General features: G+C 38.1%; 1 protein-coding gene across 12 annotated transcripts in view; it reads right to left on the bottom strand.

The window, feature by feature from the left end:
* Positions 1-1,820: 1,820 nt before the first annotated feature.
* mcf2l2 (MCF.2 cell line derived transforming sequence-like 2) overlaps positions 1,821-26,704 on the bottom strand; it is a 78,785-nt gene continuing 53,901 nt past the window's right edge. For 6 of the 12 annotated variants that reach the window (XM_017717831.2, XM_037545162.1, XM_037545158.1 and 3 more), the window contains 19 exons: positions 25,521-25,587; positions 24,804-24,919; positions 22,866-22,935; positions 22,649-22,741; positions 22,351-22,443; positions 22,132-22,257; positions 20,987-21,208; positions 20,306-20,398; positions 19,847-19,925; positions 17,025-17,079; positions 16,772-16,872; positions 11,884-11,982; positions 10,587-10,670; positions 9,537-9,608; positions 9,058-9,147; positions 7,731-7,846; positions 6,769-6,884; positions 4,246-4,340; positions 1,821-3,350 (listed from right to left, as the gene is read on the bottom strand). In XM_017717831.2, coding sequence (XP_017573320.1) covers positions 3,250-3,350; positions 4,246-4,340; positions 6,769-6,884; positions 7,731-7,846; positions 9,058-9,147; positions 9,537-9,608; positions 10,587-10,670; positions 11,884-11,982; positions 16,772-16,872; positions 17,025-17,079; positions 19,847-19,925; positions 20,306-20,398; positions 20,987-21,208; positions 22,132-22,257; positions 22,351-22,443; positions 22,649-22,741; positions 22,866-22,935; positions 24,804-24,919; positions 25,521-25,587 — 1,888 coding nt within the window. In that variant the 3' untranslated portion in view covers positions 1,821-3,249. The remainder of the gene's footprint in view (positions 3,351-4,245; positions 4,341-6,768; positions 6,885-7,730; positions 7,847-9,057; positions 9,148-9,536; positions 9,609-10,586; positions 10,671-11,883; positions 11,983-16,771; positions 16,873-17,024; positions 17,080-19,846; positions 19,926-20,305; positions 20,399-20,986; positions 21,209-22,131; positions 22,258-22,350; positions 22,444-22,648; positions 22,742-22,865; positions 22,936-24,803; positions 24,920-25,520; positions 25,588-26,704) is intronic. The other 6 variants (XM_037545160.1, XM_037545159.1, XM_037545163.1 and 3 more) reach the window with 5 other exon arrangements.

The following is a 26,704-nucleotide window of genomic DNA, read 5'->3' as shown; positions in this document are numbered from 1 at the left end:
GGTACTTGTAAATCAGTTCTCCTGGCTGATCAAGAATCACTCCCACACAGAATCACATTGTACAGAATTATCCTCTGCCTTTTAGCGAGTGTTAAAATGTCACTGTGAGGTTGTGGTTGCTAATGCTCCAGTACCACCAAAGTTTAGACTTTTTCTTCACTTCCTCTTAAACATGCCCTACACTTAAATAGTTAAAATATTTAAATAATGATCATTGTAATTTTTTTATATTGCCTATCCATTATGATTTCAAAATAATAATAACAACAGTACTTTTTTGGAAAGTGTCCTAAATGTTTTGACTTTAAATGCCTACCTAGAGAACTACAATTATCTAGGCACCTTGGACACACATTCAGTTATGGCACCATTCAAGGTGAAAATGCTTTGGAGAGGCCTGAAACTACAGATGAGAACTAAATAAATCAGGGAAGTCAGTGTCTTCATATTTATTAAGCCTCTGGTGAGACTTCACTGCTCTGTGCATCTTAAATATTAAGGAAACACATACACCACATGACAGGTCTCTGAAAAATGAAGTTGTCGCCTGTCTCCCCTATCATTAAACAAAGAAAAAAAAGACTGGCTTTTTTTTCTTCTTCTTCAAACGAGAGCTGCTTCGAAAGTCTCTGTCTTTGTTCTGCTTCAGCACACCAGCGTGGTGGCTCCAAAGGCAGAAGCTCATAATGAATTCCTCCCAGGCAGTGGCTGGGGGCTGCTGCTAGGACCAGCTTCAGAGGGGCCTGGAGAAAGCTGTGCCCGGCCTGAAGGACACACTGACGAGCGCTGGTGAGATTTTTTCACCTCCTTTTTATTTTAGCCTCTGACCCTATATGTGTGGCACATCTAGCCATTTGTGGCGCCTGTGCACTCTCCTCGTTTCTGTCCTTTCCTCTGGAGCTTGAAAGGCCCCCCTCTGAAGAACAAAGCCCAGTGAAGCTTGCCTTGCCACCTTCTCCTTTCTGTCATTCTCTGAAAAGCACACCTTGCAGTCTCCCCCAGGCAGACTGTTTGACATGGGCTAAACGGTTGCATGGCAAGGCCTATCCCACAGAGCTCGCAAAGTCACAGTAGTGTTCCTGAGATTTCAGAGTACTTGTGAGCATACAGAATTCATTTAGGGAATGGAGTGATGTAATACAATACTATTTGTCACTAAATAGACACTGTTTTTTACAGGTATCAAAACAGCAGGTGTAGCTCACCTGCTGTGGTAATACATCACATGCTTTTATATTCTCCTCATCAAGGCAAAAATAACTTACATTTACATTTATTCACTCAACAAAAATGCTTTTTTCTAGTCATGACTTTGAACAGCTTGGCAGAAATATTAAATTAGATTATGTTAAAGTGACAGATTTCAGAGCAAAGAATGACTTGTCAGTTATTAACAGAGTGACTTAATGAAAGAGATTCAAGCCTAAGACCTTTTTAGCACTGGAGAAAACCTTGTGTAAATCATTACTTTGTTTTCCATCAGTTTAGAACATGCAAGTTTTCTATAGTAAGAATATCTGAATGAATCAATAATTGTGAACAGAAAAGTTAACATGTGTATAAAGGCTTTACTGCCCTGAGAAAACAACTACACTGTGTTTCGGTGTTTTCTGAGCATCTGCATTTAAGCAGTTAAGTTTTATTCCCTCTTGTTGACTAAAAGTAGATAAAAAAGGTAACTGGCTGCATGAATATATCACATTGTAGATCTAACATCAGTTTAATTCTTCCCCTGGGGAGTTAAAACGTAACATTGTAATCCTCTGTCTGCACATTTCTACATAATTGATCACCAATAAGAAAAAGTCATCAACGCAGGCTTTTACTATGCATGTATTTAATTGTATGTTCAAAAATGTAGACCAGTAATACATACTTGTCTTTCTGCTGACACTGACCAAATAGTCAAAGTGTCAGTTTGTCTTCTTAATAAATAACATCACATAATGATACGCTGTCAGCAATAAGTTCTGCATTCCACATTTCATTTTTGTGCTAAGAATTTACATCAATAAACAATTGAACAGGAGTGAGAAAAATTACCGAAATATGGTCAAAAGGGACAAAAGTCCTTCTAGTTTATAAGTCAACCTTCAGATTGGTTTTCTTTGAATTCATGTTCAATGTAAATGTTATAATTGGAGCATTCGTTCTTATTATATGGTATATTTAGTGTCATGAGACTATTGTACATTCAGTGACAAACTGTCATTGCATTTTCCAGTTCTTGCTAGACAATATGAAAGTATGAAGGCAGCATTTGATACAGTACGCTTATTGATTTATAGGCTCCTTTTACATTTGATTTTATGAAGTTTATGACCAGAAGTTTACCCAATATAAAAAATGTAAAAGATTCAATGACAAAAATCATCTGTTCTTACAGTACGGTTGGTATATTTGTGCTACAGTGATAAAATATGATAAGATAAAATAATGCTTAGAAGCTAAACCTGGACTGAAATCTGTGAGAGATCCTAAAGGTCTTTTAGGAAGATTGTATGTAGCTTTAAAATCCACCAGAAATTAATGTTTACTGAATGATTACATAACAAATAAGTCAGCATATATAAAAAGAGTATACAAATCTTCTATAATACGCATAATATACTGTTATTTTATTCTAAAAGTGCTGAGTTTGTGACCAACAGAATCAAAAACATAAAATTCTTATGATTTTTTTTCCATTTCAGTGTTTTTTGAGTAGTAATTTCAGCAGGACGAAACACTTTCTCTCTTCTTTTCTTTCTTCTTTCTCTTTGACTATCTCAACTTCGTGAAATGATCAGGCCTGTGTCTGAACAGACGACATGCCACCTCGGAAACATACTGCATGGCTTTCAGGTTTCCTCTCAGCCTTCCATGAACCTCTTTGAACATTTCATTCAAAATATCAAAAAAATATGTTTTTGCTGCTAAGGCACAGCAGATTACCTAATGAAAGCTAATGATGACTGGCCATGTCATCTGACGCATCGCATCAGCAACGGAACTAGAGTCTTTGCTCTAGAGTCCAAAGGCAAAAAAAAATGGCAATACTCAATGCTCAAGCACTCTCTTGTTAGTGCGGAATAGCAGCAATATAGGGTCCCTGCTCTTCCACAATGGTGAGGCTTGCTCTAGCGCTTCACCAGATTCTGTCCAACTTAGAGGTTTAGCAGAGAAGTATCCTGCACGCTTCATGGATGCATGGCACTGTAGCAAGACAGCAACAAGAATAACAACAAAAAAAAAGACACATGCACATGTTCAACATGCAAGTCTGCTCTCCTGGGCCTGTAGCAGTCCAGCGCTCTCCTCTGACTCCTCTGTGTCTGTAAGGGCCGCAGTGCACAGGTCACTGAAGATGTCTGAAAGCAAAGAAGGGCAAAAAAAATCAAGCTGGTTCTGAGTGTTTGACATTGTGTATGAATATTAAGCAGGTGTGAGGTGGGCAGTTACAGGAAAACCAAGCACTGCAGTCAACAGCATCAGTCAATTACATCAAAGTAAAAATAGTAGCATAACAAAATAATACTCAAGACTTTAAAGCAAACATCAGGGAGTGCTTGCAAATGTTACCAGGATTTGCATTTGCTTAATAATAAAAAAAAAAACCACAATGCTAAGGTGCAAAAAAATAAGCAATAGTGGTAAAGCATGAAGCCTAATGTTCAGCATATCAAAGCAGCATACCCTGCTCCAATTATAAGACCAGAATTTCAGCTTAGCCTTAGTTTTCAGGAGCCTGATATATCCGCAGAAAAGGGCTTGTTATGACAAGAGCAGTGTTTCAAGTGAACTGGGTGGGCATGTCCATGAACACAGCAAGGCCAGGCATTATGGAATGAAGTGCATGCCTGAAGAAATGACATCATGCTCTACTTGGTCTCTGTCCAAAAAAAGTAAAGAAAACTAAGCATAATATGCAAAGCAGCTTCACTGCCATACTCTCCACCCAACAACCCATTCCCACATCCCCGTTCATTTTGATCTGAGTTGATGCCTTGCAGGTTCACTTTTGATTGCCATGTTTGAGGAAAAGGGGGGTGTAAGTGACATCTTAGGTCAAAGCACTTGGCCTGTGCATCTTAAAAGATTGGCATATTACAGTTTGGCATAACATTCTGAAAGCGGGATGTTTTGTTTAAGAATTAGCAGTCAGCATCAGTTTGAACTATTTGAGTTTTCTCAGTAAGGCAGGATCATCTACATGTCACTTCTGCCCCGCTCCTCCTCATCCCTGAGTGGGTTACCAGTGTATACCAGTGTTACTGAAAATGTCCACTCCTCCTGCTGTAGACTGCAGGATAGTGGGCGGGACCAGCCCTGTCTTCAGAGTAATTAGGTTCTTGACTAGCCTAGAACATACATGAGAGAGAACGGTCACTTTAATGGTAGCACTAAAATACCTTGGGGGAAGGGGAGGGGGGTAATTTCAGTGGGTCAGGATGGGATATTCCTTTACAGGAAAACGTATACAAGATGAAAAAGCATCATCTGACATTTCATACTCCACTTAAACTAAAAACAAATTTATTTCCTCTTTCATGAGTTTCCTTGAGGTATTGAGTCATCCATCCAAATAAACTGAGAAATGGATGGAGGGCTAATTTGCTTCCTCTCTACATATAGGGCCCATATCATAGAAAAACGAATCTCCCTCACATTTTCAAAATAAATGAATTTGCAGTAATATGTAACATACCATTCACTACCAAGTGCAAATCCAAGTCCTGAGTCAAATACCAAGTCAAATACCAAGTCAAATATGGAAACTATGCTGCAAAGATAGCCCATTTTAAATTGTAACTTATTTACATATATCTCCCTATTCACTGTTCTAAGTGAGTGCTTTTTAGGTGAAGCAGAATACAGATAAACCAATCAGAATATGTTATAGCACTTTTAATGACACAGTAACAAAAACAGCCTGTTTAATTCTTAGAGCTAATGAGAGGTTTGAAAATGGTCATGTAAAAACAACAATGACCATTTTTTGCACAAAAAACACACAAATGTTTTAAAAGGACCTCACAGGAAAAAAAAGAAAAGAAAACAAAGCAAGAAAAAATGTAGGATATGTGCCCTTAAAAGGAAAACAGCTCAGAGGTGTCTGGCTAATTAGCGTTAGCCTCATGATAATACAACAGCAGAATTATGCTACTGCCAGTCTCAACTTTGGGAAAAGAACAAGCTGTCAACACGAGGACAGAAACGTAGTCTACGTGTGAGTGTGAACGTGGGAATAACACACACATTCTCGCTATGGGCAGATGCAAGCACTTCTGAGAGAAATGTGCCAACTCTGAAGAACACTGCTGCTCTATGTGCGAACTGAGGCACATAAACTTTGGTTAAAGTTGTAGAGGACTTCAAAGAGCTGTATGTTGACTGGGGTCCATGAAAGTCTGGTGAAAGTTTTTATGACAGTTTCGGAGGGGGTGGGAGTGGGAGGGGGTGAGGGAGGGGTGGTGAACGGAGAGAGGGGTACCAGACACTTGAGCGCTGCAAAATCCAAAGATGCGAAATGATTGAAGATACTTTTAAAAATGAATTATGCATGAGGTGATGAAATATGAGCATATTCAAGGCATTTTCTTAGTGCCACTTTAATTTCATAGGGTATTAGTCACCCCAAAAAGCACTGCAAAAAGCTCATGCGAAACTTATAAAGACCCTCATCCATCGGCTGCAATGGATTCTGGAGGCGATTTTCAGCACTAGCGATAACCACTCTTTGCAGTGTATGACTGAATTGAACTTAGCCATCTATTATTCATTTTAGACCCGTGTTTCCATTGCCATTGTAATACACACATTCATCCAAGAAACATTTTTAAATAGGCTCATGCGCCCTCCGTTGAGTTTACTGTGAATTAAGTTGTAATTCAGGACTAGTCATTAAAAGAAAGCCACCATTGTAATAAGCTTTCCTTCTTACAACATTACCTCCAAATAATGAATAAATGTTAATGAGAGATTCATCAATGGTAGACTTCGAGTATGAAAAAGGTGAGTGGGAAAGTTTTATTGTACATAGCTGTATGTGTGTGTTGGGAAAGGGAGGCAGGGAATGCAATGTGTGTTAGCCATGCCCAGCACAAATTGTTCAAATAGAATTCTTTATGAATTAAACTTTTTGTAGCATCTATACAATGTTTGTGTCCATGTTACAGGCGTAATAAAAGTGCAATATTTAAAAATTCAAATTATGAAATCATAAGATAAAACACCAAATTGTAGCATTACAATATTAACAACAACCTCTTTGAATTCTCGTAGAGTTTCTCTCCATATCCAGGCCAGGAAGGCTGCAGCACAGTTTGGTGATTTCTCTGCTCAAACACACCTGCTGAACCTGGTATAAGCATTGAATGGGGTGTGTGTAAACAGAGAAATAACCAAATTGTGTGGGACTACAGCCCTCCAGAAACACATCTGAGTACCCCTGCTGTGGACTGTGGTTAGCTTCCTCTGTTTGTTATGTGTTTGTGCTTTGTGCATCCAAGTCTGACTCCATTAGTGAGTGGAAGTAGCTGATGTCAGACTCACTTGCTGAACCAAATCATGGGATAGATGAAAATAAATTGAGTTGACTGTGAATCAATTGTTGAATTGGACGTCTGCTTCACTGAAACAGACAGTTAAAGAGAGGTTTGGTAGCCTGAATTGAACTTCTGATCACTTTGTGGGTGAAAGGTGCTGGAGGCTGGCAACACAGTATGTATGTGTGTATGTGTGGTTATGTAAGTGATGGGGAAGGAGGAGCTATGGTCCATTACTCACCAGTGGCCATTTTTGGCCTCCTCTACAAACTGTACTACATCTCCCGCCTCCAGCGAAAGCTCGTGCGGTTCACATGCCTCATACGTCAGCTGCACTTGAAAGCGCTCAGGCTCCCCCTACAGGCAGTAGAGCAAGACAGTATGGAAGTCATTTACAAATCCTGCATGAGTTTGCAAGAGCAGTGGATCTCCCACCAGTCTTCAGGGATCCCTTGATGGTCCATATTTTTGCTGCAACCCTATTTGCAATAAATATATAGAGCAAAAAACTGGACGTCTGGGGGTCCTTGAGGACTGGAATGAGAACCGTTGTGCAAGATATCTAAGTCCCAAATATGAGCTCTTACCAACACAGTAATGGAGGACCGTATGAGGGGCAATCAAAAGAAAATGTCTCCAGGTTTATTTGCTTTGAAAGCAGCCCTCACAGAAACAAGGGATGGGTTTGCTGGGGCTCCAGTAAAGTCCCAGTAGACTTTGTTGAATGAATGTTGAATACCTCAAGACAAAGTTCTCACAAAACTCTAGTTTTTGACTGTTAAACAGTACCCTCTAGTGGCAGGGACTGTGCATTGAGGCAGAGACCTTTACTTCCTGTGGAACATATCAGATGTTGTCTCTTCACCCTCTGCTATGTTTCTCTGATCGAACCACTGTTCCTAAGCAGATCTTTTCCTCTCATCCATCAGGAAGATTAGAAAAAGAAAAAACTCCTGGGTATTTAAAACTGTGGGAGAGTCCACAGCAGGATAATCTTTTTCTCTTTTGGTCTATTAAATGTCAAGTCTCCTCAGCTTCGATAACCAGCGTCAGAGATAGGGAAATATCATTAAAGGGATGTTTTCGCTCTCTCTCTCCCTCTCTCCCTAACACTCTACCTCTAAAGAGATTGGAAGGAATTAAAAGGAGCAAGGGAGGATGGAAGTGCAGATAAACTACAGGAAGACAGAGAACCCAGTGTACATTTTTGTTATTGCTGTCCTCTTCTCCATCTGAGGAATTTGATAGCTCCTCAGCGCTGGATGGGATGGTTTCAAAGTCTTCAGTGTCCATTGAAGGTAAACGGCGTTGAGTCCATCCTTGAAAAACATGAAAAGTGATGATAAAGAGCATTGTTCACTTGTCCAGAACAAATAAATGCAAAAAGAAGAAAAAGAAGATCTGCTTGATATTAAGGGTGGGCAATATGGAAAAAACACCGAACACATTTGTGATTGTTTAGCTTCTCTGAGGTTCTTGCAAAACACACTGGAATGAACAAAATGCACCAGCAAAGCTGTAGTTTCATTGTACAAGTATGTTTCTTTAATAAAATATTTGAAAATATAAACTATTTAAGGAGTAAAAATCAAGCAGTCTGTAAAATGAACAAAAAAGATAGAAGCAAAAGTGGCTGACATCCAAACAACTACTTGTTACTACTTGTTACTTGTTAACCTTCAGGGCTTTCTAGGCCAAATGGTTTCTAACAGTCTTAGTTAATTTGTATCCACCAGAATCATCATGCTTGTTTTTTTTAAACTCTGTATAAGTTAGTACTATTCCTGTTTCATTGTTCGTTTTTTAGTTGGGAGCAAAATGGTTAACTTCTTAAATGCAAAATTATCCAATCAGATTTTCTCTATGGTATCTAGACAGATAGAGCCAAGATAGAGCCTCCCATTGATTAGGCTTTTAGGAGATGGACTGAAGCCCTAATACATTCGGAAGTGAAATCAAGCAAAGGAATCAACCAATGGTCAGGACAAATTAAGTGAGAAAAAAAGGTCTTCTGGGATACCAAAATAAGTCACTGACTGTGAATAGCAATGGCAACCTAACCAATGTGTTTCAGTTAGAGGACAGAAATGGAAAACAGCACCAGTTCTATGCCAATATTTATGACTGAAGGAGTCACTGTACAAGAGATTTAAAGATCTGTGTTTAATCTATAACGACCAAGAAACAGCAGAAATGTAATTACCATAGAGATGTCTTGATGTATGGTTCAATTTAAAGGTCTAGTACCAGCAGTAACTGTTTGTCTTTTTATGATATATGCAATTGTTTTGTGTTCTAGAAGTACTGATATTACACATGATATAATCAGAAAAGTACCTTTTGACACCATTTACCCCAGTAACAATGACATATCATCATATTGCCCACCCCTATAATACAGATCTATACTAGGCAGCTCTTTACGTTAGACAGCTTTGCAGTCTGAAAGAGAGCAGAACTGAGATTCTACCACAAAAAAGAGCAAACATAAAAAAACTGGCACACCATTTTCTCATTCTCTGTAAATTACCTGGTTGAGAGGAGGACCTAGGCACACTGGGCTTGGTACTTGCTATACCTTTATTTTTGCTGTCAGCACGAAGAGCACCTCGCAAAGAATCTGAGAGAATTATTTAACAAACAAGATATTGGTAGCCACCACTATAGAAAACCACAACACCACACAAACAAACCAAAGCAAACTAGTATAGCCTTCCAAACTGAAAAAAACATAAATACCCACAGCCCATGAACACATTCAATAGGATTACACAAATATATCAGAAATGGCATATCAGACATTTCAAGGATGACTGTTTGTCATAACAGGTCACAACAGCAATTGCAGTCCATCGCTAACACCCACAGAAACATGCATATTGAGAGCACAGCACATTAAACCAAGTCACCACAATTTCAAACCCAAAAAATGACATAATTTAGAAAATTAAAATACGTGCTACAGACATGACATTCAGCATGCACCATCCTTGCTAGGGTAAGTAATACCTTCATAGCCAAATGGTGTAGGGTCACTCTTTATTTGGTGTCTCTTGCTTTTAAGACTGGTAGAAAGAGGACCTGAATGAAGTGATGAATGTTCAAGCTGTTTATTCAGGTCCACTAACAGTCATAATTAATTTTTACACAACAAATTTCCAACATTTATGGATCCCTAAGAATTAAACAGGGTGTTTTTGTAACTGTGCCTTTAGACTAATTTATGTGAATGACCTCTGTTTTGACTGGCTGATCTGTGTTGAGCCTTTTTTTAAAAAACAGCCTGAGCTGAGCACTCTTTATTACTTCAGTGTGAATAGGCAGTCTAAACTGCTATAGGCTACAAATGTAAATTTATTTTTGCAACATCACAAAAGCAGTTCAAAGAAATATTAAAGCAGTTTAAAATGTGCTCTTTTTTGCAGTGTCGTTTCCAAATACAGACTGTATGAACTGGGGACTTATGGTACATTTTGAAACAATGTCATCATTAAAACATTTTCCTATTCAAATAATGAGTAAAGTTTGGTTTTCCATATTATGGGCCCTTAAAGTCTTGACAAATGAGTTTGTAGTGGTCTACAAGCATAGATCTTTCTGAAAATATAAGGCAGTTATGGCAGACACAAAGTTCAAGGAAGAATACAAAACTTTGGTGAAAAACCAATGTTCTCATTTACATTCCAACAAGTTCACCATGAATGAATGTCATTCAACCTTTCAAATGTCAGCTTATCAGAAGTCAAGGTTTATTACTGATGAGATTCCCTTTAAATATTCCATTTTCTCACCTTTTCTGAGGGGGAAGAAGGTGGTTTCTTTAATGCGAAGTATAAAATTAGATTTTATGCATTTGATTAGTTTCATTAGAGCTGTGATGTATGAAGGCATGTTGAGTAACGTCTGTTCTTTCTACCTTCCTGAGTCATTACCATGGCTGTCCTACTCTCAGTGGAAGGCTGTCTAACCAGCTCATTTGTACCTGTTCAGTGTAGCTCATTGAAAAGTGTGCTGGTGGCGAGCGAGTGAAGGCAGATGGAACTACAGGCAATCAGGTACCTTTTGTGCGTGTAGTGGAGGAGGCACTGAGGGAGGAGGCTAAAGAGAAGCGGCGTGTGACTTCCGCCTCCTTAGGGGCTGGTTCTGGAGTGAAAGGCAAGGGAAGGGTTAGTAATTAGGCAAATATTAGAAGAGGGAGGTGGAAAGAAGATAAGAGAGAGAGAGAAAGCATGGGAATAGACAGAATAGCTTTTGAACTGCAGGACTGGAGGGGGTGAGCACAAATTATGAGGACTCATGCTTTATGTCTGAACATTGATTACTCCCATCTACAGGGCTAAGCTGTAGGGCAAATGTTGTTTTTTTACTTGCAACAGGCAACTTTATTCATTTTTCCTTGAGTCATTTTATTTAGCTAGCTGCAGCAGGCAGAGTGTTTGGTGCGAGGGCTGACAAATGCATGATGAATGGAGCAGAGAAAGGGAAAGGAGGGTGATAATGACAGGCTGTGGACACTGCCACACATGTCCTGCATGGAAAAAAAATCAATGGCAAAATATGATAACAAGATGAAATGTATTAGCACCTAAAGTTCCTGAGTAAGAGTCATCTCAGGAGGCCAATACATGCAATATCAGTGCAGTTTCACGTTCACATGGACAACTTACACAAGCTCTGATTACCCTAATCACAGACATGGTCACTCCAAGAAGAGGTACGAAATTACACTACCAAGTAGAGGTGGCGGAGGAGATACAGTCAAGTAAGGTTATATTCTAGTGACACGCCTGTTGCCTTAGGCAGATTAGTAGTGCTATTCTAATGTTTTGATTGTTTTATAGCCAGTAAAACATTTTGAAAGCTCGCAGAATTTAAGATTTAAGCTTTTTAGAATCAATAAAATAATAATCAATAAAAATAAAAAGGAACACTGAATTAAAAAAACATCTGCAGAAAAATATTCACACAGCTTTAAATGTCAAGAGCGTGACAGAGGCACATTGAAACACTATACTTTGACATTTGCAGGAAATTTTACCTTTCATGTTTTCTTTTGTCTAGTTGCAAAGGTTGGCCTATTTTGCACAAAATTTGAATTCCTTTGAGAGTCTAAGAGTCTTATAAAAGTTCTCCTGCTCTGACAGAGAGCACCTTGGTTTCCTGCAGTCTATTTAGTTGCCATTCATACTGGGAAAAGAAACATCAGCGCGTAACAAGATGAACGACATGAAGGTGATGGCAATGATTTATCACAATACAGACAAGGGCAATCGCTTTGAGTCAGGACTGCACTCTGAAGGACGGACTCGATGTAGGTGAGCACATGATGAGCATGGCAAGGACATCAGAGCTTTACCTGAAGGCAGAGACCTGCGATTGGACAGGCCTTGTAAGGTGAAACGTTTTCTAGCCAGAGCTGAGGATTGGTCTGAACTTAGGTTGGCAGCAGCATCAGCTAAGGAAGGCAGAGGGAAAAGCACACCAGTAAATGAGCAGTTAGAAGAAGAGATAGTAGACAGAGAGCCAAAGCATGGCTGCTGCAGCTGAAGCAGGTCATTTCAACATTTGCATGATGCATGAAGTCCTACATGTCCAACAGATACTTCTGCTTTACAGAAAATACACACTGGGAATGTATAATTGTTCTCCTTATCAGCTGGCACTGTCACTGATATCTTGAAAAACCAAGAATTATCCTGCTCTTTCATTCCTCTGCAAACCAGCTCTTCACTAATGCTTACCTAGAAACCACCTACAGTGCATCACACTAAAAATCATACCTACACAACCATTATACTCACAAATACTCAAAAACATTACACCTGTTGAGCTTGCTGAATGTAACCAAATGAATACTTCTTTTTGATGTTTTTGAGATTAGTAGACATTAGGTCAGTTAGTTATGTAACAATACAATGAATCATATACAATGTATCCTGCCTTCCGCCCGAAGACTGCTGGTATAGGCTCCAGCACCTCCCCGCGACCCTGACGGAGAAGCGGATTAGAAAATGGATGGATGGATGGATGGATGGACAATGTATAGAGGCTCGCACATTAGCTTGTGAGTAGTACATATTAGCTGATGGATAGCACGTAAGTTCAGGCCAGGACACAGTTCTTGTTTAGTGTTTCTACATTTCTAGAAACCAGCCTGAATGGGTCAGGTAGAACTCCACTGTGCCATTCCACAGTCTCAAATGATGCACTACAACTACTATAACGTGAAAACATTAAGATATGGAATATTTTAGGCATTTTTAAAACTTTTGCTGTATGGGTTACGTTTGTAACGTATTGAGAGATCATTGTATCTAATTATAAATTTAGTGAGGAAAAATCAACTGTAAACAAAGTAATAAATAATATAACAGCACACCTGGCAAACACAAAATTAACTACTTCTTATTGTGCATTTTATCTAGTTCCAGATCACTGAGTGCTGTTGCTCACATTTTAGGGGTTAGTTAATCTATCTTTTTTTTTTTTTTTTTTACTTTGGATAACAGGTTTTTTTTGGTGGTGGGGGGGCGGGGGTTGTGGGGACTGTTTGGGAGGAAAAAAAGAGCTTTTTCTCTTGCAGTGAACATGTAAATTTAGAATTTTTGGGTAAGGAGGTGCTGCAGACATAATGCCAAATGTCTCCTTTTGCATATTTCCACAGAAATGTATTTATATTTTGAAGACACAAAGCTTTTCATCTCTAGAGTTACATGAAGAATTAGGTGGCATATTTAGCCATCTTGCTGGAAATTAATCTTGCTAGAGATGAAGTTTTGCATCTCAGCAGAGTTCTGTTTTGTCATGTTTTGTCATAATAATAATAATAATAATAATAATAATACCACTTCATGAATACTGTTATATAATTAATATGTGTACTTTGAAAGTGTTTTGATTTTATTTTCATTTATATTCATTCTTTTGTCATAGCTTGTTAAACAGTGGAATCAGAGATATGAAATGACAGAGGCCTCAATGTTTGGTACTTTTATAACTTTCTATGTATCATCATCCTGTACATGCTACACTTATGCACAGATACAGTTTAACTTTATAGTAAATGGGCACTGTTCTTTACAGATTCATTTTCCCCCATTTTTCTCTACTCAGAAAAAGTATTATGATTTACAATAATAATAACCTCCTTATCATTTTGCTCAGGCCTACTGAGAAATCTTGCTTGCTAAGGTTATTCAGTGTGATTGGCATAGTGTAGTGGGTAAGACCTCTGCCTTCTACGCTGTAGACTGGGGTTCAATCTCCTGCTTGGACAAGCACCCTACACTATACCAATAAGAGTCCTTGGGCAAGACTCCTAACACCACCTTTTGCTACCTTTGTAAAATGATCAAATTTTAAGTCGTTCTGGATAAGAGCATCAGTCAAATACCGAAAATGTAAAATAGTACCAAAGAACATGGCTTATGGTTTAATAATTACTGAGTGAAGTACCATAGCAAGCGTGCTCTTTAAATCGTTTGCCCACGCTGAATACTCTGACCAAACACTCTCAAAACTCCAGCATCAAAACACTACCTAATCTCAGAAATAACTGCCAGTAGCAACTGTTTAGAATACTCCAAAAATGTCACATCAGCTGTCTTCCAGAGGGTGTGAAGGACGGCTAGATCTGTGAGCTAATTTCGCCACATGCCCTTGAGGACTACTCAAGATGTCCATGTCGTTTCATACATAATCAGTGCCATAATTGTAATGAAACAGCACAATCGCAGGCTTGCACATTCTCTTAACACGCTCAACACATCTGCTAACACCCCAGTCGGGGGTGTCAATCCGACAGCGATGTTAAATCGGTTTTGGCTCTCTCTTTGGAAACTTTAGAACAGACCGAACAGACACATTTTAGTGCCTTTGGAAAAAGGCCTATATCAGAGCTATCAGATTCAAGGACTAGGAGTGATAGAAAAAAAATTGACAGAACATAATATTGCAATATTTTGGGGGTAGAAATAGTGCTGATAGATGGAGGCACAAGTATAAATATTTTATTATTTAATTATGAATATTTTTGCATGATAATTCAATATGTTGTTATATACTGCAATACATCCTACTTCAATAATTAGCATATCACAAATATGTAAATATCCCATCAGATTCATATTGTGATATTACACTGTGGGGCAAAGTAAGATGTACAGCTAAACCAACAATTAACCAGACTGAGGCACAGCATGATAATTCTAACATTCTGAAGAATAAATCTTTGAGTTTCATTAGTAGAACAATATTTCTGTTACAAGTCAGCTGCTAATAGCACAAATTAATATCAATAAAATCCCATAACAAGTAGCTGAGACAGCAATGCCAACACAGCTCCGAATTTGCACAAATGCTGAAAGAAATCTCAAACTACAAAGTGTGACACAAAAGTCTCAAAATGAATGCGCCTGTTGATAATTGTTTCCCTTTTAATAACAGACAGCAGATTTCAGTGGAACTTGTTCTGGCACTCTGAGGCACGAAGTGAAGATGCCAATCAGCATAGAGAACAAAACAAATCCAACTGCTTTAGTCCCACAGCTTGTTTTCTACTGCTTTATTTGCATGGCTCTTGTTTTCTACTGCTTTATTTGCATTAGATAGCACTGTGGCACCAGACACTACAAGTTTGGTTGGTGAGAAGGCCTTCTTTGCTCATAGCGATGGCATACCTGTCACAATCACTTAATGGTCCTTCAGTCCTGCAGCTCCAACTGAACTCCATCAAAAATCAACCTTTTCTCCCAGTCCACCTCACAAGTGTATACCTGCCTCTCTGTTTCTGTTCCTGTTCTCCAGTAACACCACCACAATGTGAGCACTATGTGTCTGTTACTACTCTATTAATGCTCATACACACACATACACACAATCAGTGTGACCAGTGGAGCAGTGGAGCTGCCCAGGTTAATTCAACCTAGACATGAGGAGCCATTGCTCATAACCAAGCTGGACTAATGGTGGGGAATGGGCACTAATTATCCTTAGGCAGCTATTAATGGCATTCTGGCCTGTTTTTTATTTTCAGAAGGGACTCGAATTGTAAGTGACTGTAAAATCTCTGAGAGAGTACGGTGTAGCAGTTAATAATGGTCAATGGGAAGTCATATAGGACAAAAGACAGAAACCATCCAAATATTACTTTATCACATTATTACCATTTATGTATTAGAATAATGGGTCACATATGTATCAGATAAACCCACTAGCTCCTCATAGTGTGCATAAGGAACTTATGGATGTAGAAATTGTGCCACCTACTGGATGTAAATTGTAGCATTTAAAATTTCTCAATGTGGAAAAGAAGCATTCAAGTGACTCTCTCACAACCTCTTCATGCCCACACTGCAAGCCATCAGTGAGTCATGATCCACAGTTTGAAAATCAATTACAAAATGGAGGCAATATAACTGATCTAACATTAAGTGACAGATATAATTGTGTGATTCCTTTTGATTTACTTTTGATTCAGATTCACTCAGTATAAAATTTCACTGAAAATATTACAGATTGTACAGTTTTATGCAAAGATTTGGGCACTCCTGGCCATATTACATATTTTTGCATTTTTGAACTGAAAAAAATAAACATGACCTCTGCAGTAAACTATTTTAAAAATAACATTTTCTGCAAATGTTAATGGACAAAATTGAAAATTTTACAACTTTAAACAATTAAATCTAAAATTAAATAAAATTAAAAAACGAAAAAAATGTAAAAACTTGAAAGAACGCATGCTGAATTTTTGGAATGGCTCTCACAGTTGCTTGACTTCACTGAAAAATTGTGGGTAGATTTTAAGCATGCTGTTCATGCAAGATGGCCCTATATTATCGAAAAAGTAGAAGAATTCTGCAGGGAAGAATGAATGAAAAATCCTTTAGGTGTTAGTGAGTACCGAAGTATGCTACAATTACTACTTACATTTTTTCTATTTTCAAGTTAATCGAATATAAAGTGTCTCTTCATTAGCATTTGCAGATTTAAAAAACGTTTCCTGCATATTTATGTGTTTGCATAACACTGTATTACACTGTAAGAAAATGTGTGAAAAAATTTTTTAAAGTAGCTACACAAGAAATAACCAGAGAACTGCCTTCTTGCACTTCTAATACCTGAAGGCAAGTTTGTCTTAGGAAAGACTCAAGCAGAACAGTTTACTGTTATATTCCGAGTTAACTTGTGCTGATACTGTGAATCTATGGCACAAGCTGAGCTTCAGTGGTGGGGTGTCTCACCTCGCTTGTGCCTCATGTTGGGGCCAGTGTCACTCCGCCTGTATCCCGTCTCAGGGCTGGACGAGTCAGATTGCCTGAGGGCCACTTTGCGCACATTCCTGCTGAAAAAAAGCACAATGCACACAACCAAGGGGCTGGAGTCACACTGTTCTGTATACTGACTCACTATTCAGCAGTCAACAGCCATTCGGCTGCAGCGAGATGGAACACTGTCATGGGTGGGCCCACACACATACACAAGCACATAAAATACCTCATGGGAGCATGGTAGATGTTCTCTGTGATCCTTTGATGGAGCTGGCTTGCTTCTGTGAGGGAGAAACAGGTTGCCCAAAGGTTATATATTTCCACAGGTTTAAAGAGTACTGTATACTTTTCTGGATTTAACTGTTTAAACACACTTCACTAAAGCAGTAGACTATGAGAGAATCTGCTGCAAAATGTCTAGATTTGTACTCGTATAATAAACATCAGTGATTGTGAGAGCATTTTCTGTATTCAAGTCATATGAAAAATCTTCAGAGCTAGATTTCTTGATGTGAGAAGCAAAATGTCCCCCACAATATGGTATGACAGTGCATCTGAAAGTAACATTCGATTTACTAAGGTTGTAGCTAGTCATGCAAAGTATGCACATTATCACCAACTAATCATGGTATGCTTGTGAGGAGCATGGTTCAAAAAAGCGTAGTGAAGTGGTAGGGCCATCATTAAGCTCAGGACAATAATGAAAATGGACATCCATTGTTGAAGACATAGCGGTGTAAAAATAATATTCATTTCCACTCGAACATTCTACAGTGGTGTAAATCCATTTTGGTTCCAAAAGTACACTGTGTGCACAATTATTAGGCAAGTGAGTATTTTGACCATTTTATCATTTTTAGGCATATCCAAGCTGGATAAACTTGACTGCTTAATGGATTTAAGCATAGCAGGTGATGTGTATGTGTGTAATGAGGGAGGGTGTGGCCTAAGGAGGTCAACTCCCTGTATCAAGGTGTGCATAATTATTGGGCAGCTTTTTTCTTTAGGCAAAATGGGCCAAAAAAGAGATTGACCTGACTCTGAAAAGTTAAAAATTACCAAAGGTCTCTCAGAGGGATGCAGAACTCTTGAAATTGCTAAGATATTGGGGCGTGATCACAGAACCATCAAACCTTTTGTTGCAAATAGTCAACAGGGTCACAAGAAATGTGCTGAGAAAAAAGACGCAAATTAACTGCCAAGGATTTGAGAAGAATCAAGCGTGAAGCTACCAGGAACCCATTATCTTCCAGTTCTGTCATATTCCAGAACTGTAATCTAGCTGGAGTATCAAGAAGTACAAGATGTTCAGTGCTCAGAGACATGGCCAAGGTAAGGAAGGCTGAAACCCGACCACCACTGAACAAGACACATAAGCTGAAGTGTCTAGACTGGTCCAAGAAGAATCTGAAGACAGATTTTTCTAAGGTTTTATGGACTGATTAAATGAGAGTGACTCTTGACGGACCAGATGGATGGGCCCGTGGCTGGATCAGTAAAGGGACAGAGCTTCACTTCGAGTTAGACGCCAGCAAGGTGGGTACTGGTATGGGCTGGTATTATTAAAGATGAGCTGGTTGGACCTTTTCTGGTTGAAAATGGGCTCAAAATCAACTCCCAAGCCTCCCAAGACACTTTCCTTAAGCAGTGATACAGGAAGAATCTGCATCTTTCAAAAAGACAAATGATTTTTATGCAGGACAATGCTCCATCACATGCATCCAACTACTCCTCTGCATGGCTTGCCAGTAAAGGCATTAAAGATGAAATGGCATGGCCTTATGACATGGCACCCTTCCTCACCTGACCTGAACCCAATTGAGAACTTGTGGGCAATTCTTAAACGGGAGATTTATAGTGAATGAAAACAGTACACCTCTCTGAACAGGGTCTGGGAGGCTGTGGTTGCTGCTGCACAAAAAGTTGATCGTCAACAGATCAAGAAACTGAGGCTATATTGGTCACTAATTTTTTTTTTCTCAGAAATGTTCATTGGAAAGCTTTGAGTTGTTTGTTTATAATTCTCACTTGAACAGATGAAAATAAAAAAGTGAGATGTGATAATGTGTGTTTATCATTTAGTTGCATATTAATTCTGCACCATTATAGTTGCCCAATAAATGTGCACGTATAGATATTCTCCTAAGAAAAACAAAACTTCACTTTTACTTTCTTCAACATTCATGTTTGAGGTTTATTAACATTTTGGATTAACTGAGAGCACTGTAGATGGTTATTAATAAAAATAATCCTCAAAATTTAGACTTGCCTAATAACACACTGCAAGCGAATACTGCAGTTGCAACAACGCATATTTTGCACTGCGCCTTCTCACTTATGTACATCTTGTCCAGAGAACTGAGATAGTGTTATTTTGTCTGGTAAATATTCTTTGAGGCCTGTGCCTTTGTCTCGATGCCCTGACTACTGACATTATTAAAGGAAATCCCCCAAGAACATGCTTTCAAGACTAGTGTTAATTTTTAGGCAGTAGTCAAAATTCCAGGCAAAGCAGCCTATTGCACACCTAGTAACTCTTATACAATACAAACCACATTTCCAATATCCCTATCAATTATTGGAGCAATTTTCGCATGTTTTCACAATCCTCCCTCAAATACAAATGTATGAGATAGAGAAACACATTTTGCATTTTTTCTATTTCCTTTGAACTGCATGTATGCACTGCATGCTTAGGCCCAGATGCGAATTTCATCAGAACACAGGGATAAAACGCAGCCTTTTTCTTTTTGTGCCTTCAACTGTTAGCCTCTGATAGTAGGACAAAAGACATAGTTTACTGTGCCTAATGTATTTAGGTGAAAGGTGAATGCTTAATCATAATTGACCAAACTGATAAAAAGATATGAAAGGAATGCAGAGATCATCAAGGAAACGTCATAACAGCCATAGGCATGTGTGATCTCCTCTTACAATCATGAGTGTGAAATGGAAGGTGTGTCAGGTATTTCGAAATTGTGACAGAGCTGGTTTACAACATGTGAAAGGGAGACACTGGGAAGATAGACCTCATCAAGAGAGACGCACCTCTGCATGCCTCCAACTGGGTTGTCAGCACTTTCCGGATCTCAGACACCCACATGTTCTTGACATCCATGGAGGAGGCCTGAGACAGAAAGCAAACTCATGCATCTACTGCAGCAATTTGAGAGAGAGAGCCACTGCAGTTGCTTCACAGTGGGACAACACTGGCCTAAAGTGTTCAGCAAAGGCAAACCATTAAACAAAGCAGGAAGAGCATAATGAAAAAGGTTATTGTGTATAGTGGGCTTTGACTAGCTCTATCTATATTTGCACAAACATGTGCAAAACCACTTCTAACAAAACAACAATCTCATCAAAAGCGGCTCTTTTGAATTGATTCAAAAGAGAAAGCCTGCATTATAGGACACAACAGCTACAAGAATTGCAGAAATAAGGATAAGGAAATAAACATGAGTATCATATCTGAGAGACTGATATGAATACTGGAACTTGAGTGTTTACCTGAATTATGTAGACTTCCTCTCTTCCATTGTACCAGATTTCAAACTTCTTGACGTCCCCTTTCACATTCTCCGTGATGCCAACAGCACTCATCTGACACAGAGCACATCAAACATAACTTTATCAATCAGCAAATGTGTTCAAGTTAATTTACAGGTTCTGAAATCCGACTTGCACTATGATCCGTAAAATATTAAATTAAAAGCCACATTATGCTTCTATGTTTGCTAAGATGCAGAGAACTACCCTCAGGTATGAAAGGTATTTGTGGTGCCAGACATGCAATGATTATCATACACACACACACAAGCTAGAAAAAAAAAACATCAGAGCAAACTTCCACTGTCAGCTTCACGTTTAAAAATTTTATGTGATGGTTAAGTTTGTTAAGTTTCAAAAAGATGCAAAGCCCATCTCTTTTTCTGGAATGGACCAGATATTTCAAATACCAAGTACCTTTCTTTCCCCTTGACCATTTATTTCAGCCACCAAGTTTGTCATTCACAAACTAAATACGGTGACCTTAAAAGACAAAGTAAAAAAAAAAAAAAAATCTTTGGACTGGGTATATAGCTTAGATTTTAGCTCAGTTAAGTCAATGAAAATAGAACTAGTTGGCCAGCACAGCAACAAATGTATAAAGAAAAGCAAATGTACACAATGTTCCAAGGGTTTCTGTACCTTTAGGGAGTGTTTGAAACTGTAGGAGGGGGACTTTTCATGGCCATCCGAGGTCTCCTCACGCTTCTTACAGAACAAAATCATTTTGTTGTACAAGAAGAGGTGTCTTTGCATGGGCTTGAAGCGTGCCAAGTCTTTCACCTTATTATGGCCTTTCTTATGGTCTGTCCATACGTTAAAAGAGCCTTGCATGAGCAGCTTCCCCAAGTCATTCAGATTACCCTACAGACACATACAAACACAGAGAGAAAGTGAGAGAACATTCTTGTATGGCCTTTTCTTTAGAACCTGACATTGCTGAACTAAGTAATTATTCATTAAGGATAAAGACAGCCATGTGACAACGGTGTAGCAGAAATAGTATCAGTGTTAAAGAGTTTAGAGCATGTACTGAAAAGAACGACTGTTTAAAGATGTACAACCTGTGTCAAGAGAAAAACTTTCATCTTGAAGCCTTAAAAGCCACTATTGCTTTCATTTTTGCATCATATTCAAATGTCACTATGAAACAAAGCATTTACACTTAAAAGTGTACAAGAAACACTTCTGTTTCTCTATACCATTCAAGTGTAATTGTGCATGATTATGTAATTACATGCACAGTAAATTATGCTATTCATTTGTTTTTTCATTTGATTTAGATTATGTATAGATATATTGGAGTCTGCCCTCCAACTTTTCCAGTTTATGTTGTCATCAAATTCAAACTTCTGTATCAACATGTTGAAGTCTGCTTTCCAACATTACTCATTTGTTATAATGTTAAGAAAGAAACTGTGGCATAAGTATAAGGAATTGTTATATAATGTCTTTATTTTAAGAGTTTTTACTTCTGCAAAAGAGCACAGTATGCACAACACCTTAGCATCAAACTCAAATGAAAATAATATATATCCTCTTCTACTTATGAAGGGAGACGTGCTATTGATTGAAATTTTAGAATCTGCACTTTTTAAAGAACGCTTCCACATTTCTCATTGACCTATGAATGAAAAATAATTTATACATATTATGGCTGGTGATAACTATGACTTCTGATCAGGGCTGATCATCATCTTTTGTGCTTTTGCCCTTTCATATATGCGTTCTGCGAAATGTACATATTCAGTACATTTATAAATAAATAAAATGATGCTTGCAAATACCTCAAACCCAGTGATGGCAATCTGGTGCATTGAATCGTTTACTGACTTTATGATGTCCAGCACAGTGGCCAAAGCTTCCTCTAGTTCTGCTGTGCCCTCAGAGTTCTTGCTGCATTTCAGCATCTCCTAACAAACACCAACAAATCAACTTCAGAAATGCAAAATCTGAAAAACACACCCCAAAACTATGTGGATTTCCCCCAAAATTCAAAGCCTTGCCTTCAACATTAGCTGGTACTTGGTGATTCTCTGCACAGGCTTCAGCAGGTATGCATCTAAAGAGAGCTTATGGTCCAATTGTTTCTGGCATTCCTGTATCAAAACAAATTACATTGGGGGAAGTATGTTACATGTGCATAGTCTTTTGAGGTACCTTCTTCTTTTTGTGCCTTTACAACATATTTTCCAACCTACTTTAGAAGTACGCCAGGAAAGGTTTTACCAAAGGTATCAAAGAAAGCAGAAGTGATATGTCTATGAACTGTCTGAAAACAAAGTATAGGAATTCAGATGTCACCTGAAAGAACATGCTGTCCCCACACTGCCTCCAGAGAGCTTCAGACCGAGGTTTATTTTGACAGTATTTCTCATAGATCTGCAACTCTTCTTTCTGTGGGGGGAGCATAGCGAAACAGCCTTTCATTTCCAATCCAGGCAATACCCCAGACTCTATTGTCAGCGCATGGCCCATAGTATGAGCTTTTGCTTTCATCAGGGGCTATGTCACTACTCACTCTTTTCAAGAAGCATGTTCCCACTAACTCAGGTTTCTCCACACAGTTTTCTAGCTCTTTGAGAAATGTTCTGTGAAACGGCAAGGGAAAAAATCAAAGGAAGCAATGTGAAATAAATTTAATAACTTTTGTATTACATTAGAGGGTGCTTACATTGTACTGCACAGTCTAAATAAATATAGATATCATACTCCAGCAGTGTCCTTTGATAGGATAGCATGTCTGAGTTGCAAACTTTCCAATGATATTGCATTAAGCTCCTTTCCATGTTATCAACATTCTGAATTCTGAAGCACCACCATAACTTGTTTCTATTGGGAGTATGGAGTACAGACAAAGGCATTGTTACAAAAATAATAGTACAGAGGAAGCTTACATTAAAGCTGTGGTGACAGGTTAACGTTTTAACTTTCTTAAAGAGGAACAAGCTGTGGCTAATGTTTACAGTGACTGTTGGTGTAATGTCTGGCATTTTGTGCATGTGACTGACGCATTACGGAAAGAGCTGGAGGTCTCTTACAGACACCTATCACTCCTCAGCTATTCAACAATCTCAGTATGAACTACTCTCAATCTTGCTCAAGTCAACTGTCACCTCAAGTTGCATCTACAACAGACAAAAACTCTCATATCAAGTGAATAGTCTTCTGAAGCTGAAGAAATGTGCCTACCAAGCACATTTGATGTGGTTCAAAACTCGTGAGGGTTTAAAACTCTTTATTTTTTATCCAAAGCATCCGTTCCAGCTCAAAAGCCAAATTGTAAGCAGGCTTAATCACACTTGGAGGAGAACGGCCATAGGATGTGCAAACCCTTACAAAAGGCCGAACAGACAATATGCCAGAGCACCACTGTGTCATGACTGGTTTAAACAATTCAAAAGCTTTTCATGCCGTACAAACCTTAATAAAGAACTATGAGAAAATCTACTTCATTTGCTACATAAGGCTTTACTGACACATATCTGGGTATGAAGGAGCACACTAGCAAATATAGTTCACCTTTTGTATTTGTCTTAGACTTCAAGCATGTGAGCATAAACCGTGGGATCAAAATGTCCTCAGATGTGGTTAAACAAATCATGCAATTATCTTATTAATAGGTCTATTGTAGCAGGTTTGCTTGCTGATTTTCTCATCTCAGATTGTGGTAAACAATATGAGAAATTTATATATGTGTTAACAAGATGTTATTAAATAATTAATAAAATGGTTATCTAATTAATTTGGAGCAATTGTTGCATCTGCCTTAAGATTTGTTCACTTATTTGCAAATACAAGTCATTCTGAGTAGTAATTTTATGATAATATAATTTTTGATACTATAAGCAATTAGCTCTCTCTCTCATTTTGCAACTATGCTCTGCTCATCATTCCAGATACATCTAATTTCTCAAGATTTTACAGTTTTTTTAGAACCATAAATCCATGGACGTCCATAGTACATAGTATGTTACATATTGGAAGCATCTATCTATATATACACACACACACACACACACACACACACACACACACACACACACACACACACACACACACATATATATATATATATATATATATATATATATATATATATATATATATATATATACATACATATAGTAGAAATATACTGCTCTGTAATTGTGTGTGACTGTATTTAAAACATTCTTCTGCCTATTCTTGTTTATCCCTATATGGTCATGTCTTTCTCACCTGTCACTTGTCATGTATAGGCTGAGCCTAATCTTGGCATCAGTCCTGCTATAAAAACTGCATCAGCCCAGTATCTTACGGGCTATCTAGGTATCTGGTATCTGCGCGCAAATGATAATAACTTCTGCAGACGTAATTCTTCAATATATATATTAGAAACCAAACTGAATTTGTGTTACCAATATATGTGAAAGTCAGATGTATACAACTTTTGTAAACCATGAAACTGACTCCTTACTTGTTGTGAAAGTCATAGATTTCAGCAAGGTTGCCAAAGAGGATATCCTTCTTGTTTTCCAGTGCGAGTGGGATTAAATGATTTAGTTCTGAGTTATCTAATGCTGCTGCATAACCCTAAGTGGACAAACAAACCAAAACAACATCAGGATATTTGTAATTGTATGACAAGCAGTTTGATATAAATTCCAAATCCCTTCTTATTCCTTAATATGGTTAATGATATGTAAAGCATATATACAAAAGGGTGACAACATATTTCTTAAAAACTACTTACTTAATATAAACACTGAAATGTAAAACAAATGACTTGGAAATTGTTTTAGGTTGAAAATGAACCTCTGATCTAAAATCTAAAGGAAATAAAGACTATTAATCATTTATTTTTTGTGTGTTTTAAATGTAAACTGTTATCAGTTTCAGTAACTGACTACTACTACTACTATTACTACTACTACTCCTCTGATGATAATAATAATAATAATAATAATAATGATGATGATGATGATGATGATGATGATGATGATGATGATGATCATTATTATTTATTCATTCATTTGCTATCTAAGCATAGTTTTCACAGCTTCTATTTTAAAGAGTTGCACATTCTCACAGTACTGGGTCAGACCCTGGGACAATAGGAGCAATAAACCTGAGATCTTTGATACTACACAGCTATGGTCACCACAGCTCACAAGAAATAAAGTGACAACTGTACCTCCATTATGCTTTGGAGCTCCTCAACATAGAGTCTCTCAGTCTCAATCAGCTCATTCATAATGTGTCTGCAGAGAGTAACAAGAGAGGAAAATGCTCACGACAGGTAAATGTGGACATTATTTAGCAACATATATCCCTGGTAGTAGTGCAGTATGTCATAACAGAACAAAAACATCTATGAAAACAAAAGAATGTGTCAAAAAAAGCTTTATTTACAGTTTGAGGTCAATAAGGTTTAACTGCCTAATTGTATTAATTTCAGGCAAATGGACATGTTTCATATATAAAAATATCTTCAAGATTATACCACAAAAGGACCTGACTTCTAACTCACTCACATTTAGCAGGTTAAAATGTAATTCTCTGCAAGGATCACACTATATGCAACACAGCATAGCTGCATAAGAGCAGTATTTTCCATCAATAACACTGTGTTTCCTTGTTTCCACTCATCTGAAGGGCTTTACAAGTTAATTTTTTTTTAAAGTCCCTTGTTTAAGTAGCCAAACATCTTTGGCATTAACCTTATTTGTCAAAATTATATTATAAACAATTTCCACGGTTCTAAGGTCCTGATCTTTTATGTGCTATATCACTAGTCTGTCAGATCCACAAAAGTCATGTTAAGTGGTCAGCCAAATTTTACTCTTTCCCATCCAGTTGGTTAAACTAGAAGAGATGTGTGTCTGCTACAGACAAGCTGAGAGAGTGGATGTGGGCTCTATTGTACAGCCTATTATTGTCCATTATTGTACAAAGGAGATTCTGCCTGAGAACCTCAGCAACAGATCATGTGTCTGGTTTACTTCTGTGTTTCCTGTTACACCACGGTACTGGGATGTGACACCACATAGAGAACATGCTAAAAGAAGAGGGTCACAAATAACAAATTTGAGAGGTTTCTTGTACTTTTCTCATACAAAAACCACTGCACTCTTTCTATGACTTATATGGGTGGTCAACCCTTTCCTTGAACAAAATACACAAGCCTAGACAGCTCTGCGCCTTTCATTACTGTCAGCTTCTGACAAAACAATCAACTGTTCAGTCAACAGAAAAGTTGAATGTCAGGTAGGACTAGTTTCACTGCTGAGCCAACATGAATAAACATTCAGCTACACCATAAAGAGACAGGCAACTACAGGGCTGTGGTGATAGCAGTAATTGTAGTAACACAGATTA

The sequence above is a fragment of the Pygocentrus nattereri genome, chromosome 15 (assembly GCF_015220715.1).
Source record: "Pygocentrus nattereri isolate fPygNat1 chromosome 15, fPygNat1.pri, whole genome shotgun sequence".
NCBI lineage: Eukaryota > Metazoa > Chordata > Actinopteri > Characiformes > Serrasalmidae > Pygocentrus > Pygocentrus nattereri.
The sequence above is the reverse complement of the archived record's forward strand: the minus strand, read 5'-3'. Positions and strand labels throughout refer to the sequence as shown.